The sequence below is a fragment of the Barbus barbus genome (genome assembly GCF_936440315.1).
Source record: "Barbus barbus genome assembly, chromosome: 2".
NCBI classification, from domain to species: domain Eukaryota; kingdom Metazoa; phylum Chordata; class Actinopteri; order Cypriniformes; family Cyprinidae; genus Barbus; species Barbus barbus.
This window is the reverse complement of record NC_136730.1, coordinates 3,890,507-3,894,037: the sequence shown is the minus strand read 5'-3', so window position 1 is coordinate 3,894,037 and position 3,531 is coordinate 3,890,507. Positions and strand designations below refer to the sequence as shown.

The window sequence follows — 3,531 nt, the reverse complement described above, 5'->3', positions numbered from 1 at the left end:
ACACAGTCTGAAGCTGCAGACAGAAACATCAGAATCAGGACAGAAACACAACCTCTGAAGTAAGAACAACTCACAAGTTTAACTAGACTTTAGATATTCCTACTGTCTTGATGATCGTGTTCAGTGCATTCATGTTCCTGTTAAGAAAGATTTTTAAGTTTCACTGAAATCATGTTTTACACCAATATTAAACTGTGAATGTTTGAAATTTGAGGGTTTTTTTATTTTTCTTCCTCAGAAATGGACCAATATTTCACTCTTCTTCTCGTTGGTGAGTGTGTTTGTGGTTTTATTTATGGTTTATATTTTCATTGTTATATCTTGTTATGAAAAGCATTAAAGCAAATCCTCTCTTTCACAGCTCTCTGCTCCGTATCTGAATGTGTTCAGCGTCAGTATCACTTTATAAATGAGAGGAAGACCTGGACTGAAGCTCAGAGATACTGCAGAGAGAAATACACAGATCTGGCCACCGTTGACAACATGAACGACACGAACGAGCTGAAGAAGAGTCTGAATGATAGACGTGTCTGGATTGGGCTGCAGAAGACGGGTCGTGATGAATGGCAGTCTTCAGGTGAACCTGCTCTCTATCTGAACTGGGGACCTGGACAACCTGAAGGCAGAGATGATTGTGGTATAATGCTGAATGGAGAATTGCATGATTTGCCATGTAACTCTGCCAAATATTTCATTTGCAACAACAGTAAGTACAAAAACCTAATGTAATAAAAATTAATTTGACAAAAGATGCTTCATATGAAAAATTTAAACATGACAATAGTAAATGCTATAAATTTGTGTAAATAATAATAATAATAATAACAGGGGAGCATGAGACATTTTCTAAGTGGGGAGAGACCAAACTATAAGCAAAAGCCAGATAATAATATATATCGGACCAACACTTCAGGCTCACGATTGGACCACCATCATATATTATTCTGTTCTCAAACTTTTTATACCAAGTTCCACCTGAGAAAATATTTGACTCTCCAAGTACCACCATAATGACCGATATTAAAATACAGTAGTGCAGTAGGCCTAACTATTAACATACAGCTCTGCACAGGTCAAAAACAAAGCAGTTTTATTACTAATACCAATATTAATTGTTACCAGCCACTTTAACATTGTAAATATAGTTTGGATATTAACATTGCACTGGGCAGGTAAAATACAGGTAAAAAAAAATAAATAAAAAATTAGTAAATTAAAATGTGTCTAAAACACACTATGAAACTACTAAATTGTTAAACAGTGCAGTTCTTAATTAAGGTTTAGTACACTATTTTAGGTACATTCCTCCGTGTACCACTAGAAGGAGCCTGAGTTCTGCACTTTGAGAACCACTGACTTAAACAGTTCTCTTTGATTAAATCATTTAGAATTTCAGGCCATCGCAAACATGCCTAAATAGCATCTGGGGGAATGATGAATATTGGAATTATATATAGGCTGGGCATGTATAAAATTTATGTCAACTTACCTTATTTCCCTTTAAAAAAAAAACAAAAAAAAACCAAGATAATACGTTTCTGTTTGGCTGGTTTCATCTTTCTAGTTGTGCCAGGCAGGCACAAGTAAGACTACTAAATTCCCTGTCTGTTTAAGACCACTATCAGAAGCACCAGAAGAAGAAGACAATGCACTGTTCAGTTAAAATAGCACTAGGCTAGGGTACATACAAGTAGGCTAACACCAAATGTAATCATAATTTATTTTCTCCTAGTCATTACAGATGTCTGAAATAAACATTTTAAAACTTAACATTGATGTATGGCTTGAATTACAATGAATGTGATGCTCGTTGTCATAAGTTGTATTAAGCGAATAGTGCAGGTTATTTTCCCTAACCTCTCTCTCATGCTTCAAACACTCATGCTTTACATCCTGTACATTTATACAAGACATGTACATCACAACCTCACACCCACACTTAGCACTTTTATCTGCTTTTATTCAGCATGTGTCCATATTAAATACTGAAAGAATACAAATTACTCACAATTAAAGCCATTCAATTATAATCTCTACTATGTACTCATCTCATTGCAAAATCATATGTTTATATTGTAAGCGTTTGAGAGATACTTAAGCATTGCTTTTGTTTTTTCCTAAAGCGAACACAGGACTCGTCTTTGTCAATCAGAAGATGAACTGGAGAGACGCTCAGAGATACTGCAGACAGAATCACATTGATCTGGTCAGTGTGAGAAACCAGAATGAGAATCAACAGGTTCAGAAGATCATTAGTGATAATCATAAATCTGAATTATATGTCTGGATCGGTCTGTTCAGAGTCAGAGACTCATGGCAGTGGTCAGATCAGAGTAACTCCTCATTCAGATACTGGAAGTCTGGTCAACCTAATAATGTTGGAGGAGGTGAAAACTGTACAGCTGTTGAACCAAACTCTCAGAGACGATGGATTGACATCTCTTGCACCAATCAATTTCCTTTTGTGTGTCATGAAGGTGAGCAGATCCTCACAAAACACACACAATCCATCATCAGCTCCAGATCTCTTAAAGCTGACGCTACATGTCTGCCATGACAAATTCATCCACAGAGTTTGTTCTGCATGTTGTTTTTGATCAGTCTCTCTCTAGTTTCTGCTTGTGCTTGGTTTGGTTTCCAGATAAACTGATTGTGATCAGAGAGAATCTGACGTGGTCTGGAGCTCTGAGATACTGCAGACAGAATCATGTGGATCTGGTCTCGGTTCATTCAGAAGAGATTCAGCGTCGTGTGAGGAACGTGGTTAAACGGGCGTCTACTGCGGCGGTGTGGTTGGGTTTACGTCACACTCGTATTTTTGGCGTCTGGTTCTGGGTGAGTGGAGAGACTGTGTGCTATCAGAACTGGGCTCCAGGGAACGGCACATCAGAGGAGGACTGTGAAGAAACAGTGAGATCTGGAGCAGTTCAGTCTGGAGGAGATCAGCGCTGGATCAGCCGTCCTGAAACTGACCAACTCAACTTCATCTGCAGCAGATATTAAGAGTGAAAGATACACAGACCTTTAATATAAGAGAGAAAATGCTTGTGTGTTTCCTGTTGATGTAATATTCTGTGGATCTGTTTGCTCCATTTTAAGAGCCTTTTTTTGTGCAGTTTAAATGCAGATTTATAAGACATTCATCTGCCAATTTAATTTTGTGAGGGGTCATATAATGGTATTATATTTACTCATCATTAAAGAAAGCTTTGTACCGTTTTCTTTCTCTTTCATCATAGTGTGATCTTTTCAAAGTAAAATTTAATTCATTAAAGTAATTGAAGAGTATCAAATGTGTTTTCTTTATTCCTTAGAGAGAGAAATAGCCACTCCAGGAAACATATTCTTAAAATATGTTTAAAGACTTTAATGTATCATAATCATATCTTTAGAAAAGCTTTAAGCAGCTCTTGAGAAGAAATGTTCTTTGTGGTAAGTTTTATAAATAAAAGCAGTCGCTGGGGTATATTTGTAGCAATAGCCAAAAATACATTGTATGGGTCAAAATTATTGATTTTTCTTTTATGCCAA

At 36.6% G+C, this 3,531-nt stretch overlaps 1 protein-coding gene across 1 annotated transcript; it reads left to right on the top strand.

The window, feature by feature from the left end:
- On the top strand, positions 1–3,287 carry LOC306879733 (C-type mannose receptor 2-like). Its single transcript, XM_079432891.1, has 5 exons — positions 1–59; positions 239–271; positions 362–706; positions 2,124–2,477; positions 2,642–3,287. The coding sequence occupies exons 2-5, from the start codon at positions 241–243 to the stop codon at positions 3,001–3,003; spliced, it is 1,092 nt and encodes a 363-aa protein (XP_079289017.1). The 5' UTR covers positions 1–59; positions 239–240; the 3' UTR covers positions 3,004–3,287.
- Positions 3,288–3,531: the final 244 nt, after the last annotated feature.

What these genes read in the sequence shown, in the direction of transcription:
- LOC306879733 (XM_079432891.1), top strand. Translation starts at nt 241, where the DNA reads ATGGACCAATATTTCACTCTTCTTCTCGTTG. An exon ending in TTTCACTCTTCTTCTCGTTG is followed by an intron (nt 272 to 361) that starts GTGAGTGTGTTT and finishes TCTCTTTCACAG; the next exon opens with CTCTCTGCTCCGTATCTGAA. An exon ending in ATATTTCATTTGCAACAACA is followed by an intron (nt 707 to 2,123) that starts GTAAGTACAAAA and finishes TTTTTCCTAAAG; the next exon opens with CGAACACAGGACTCGTCTTT.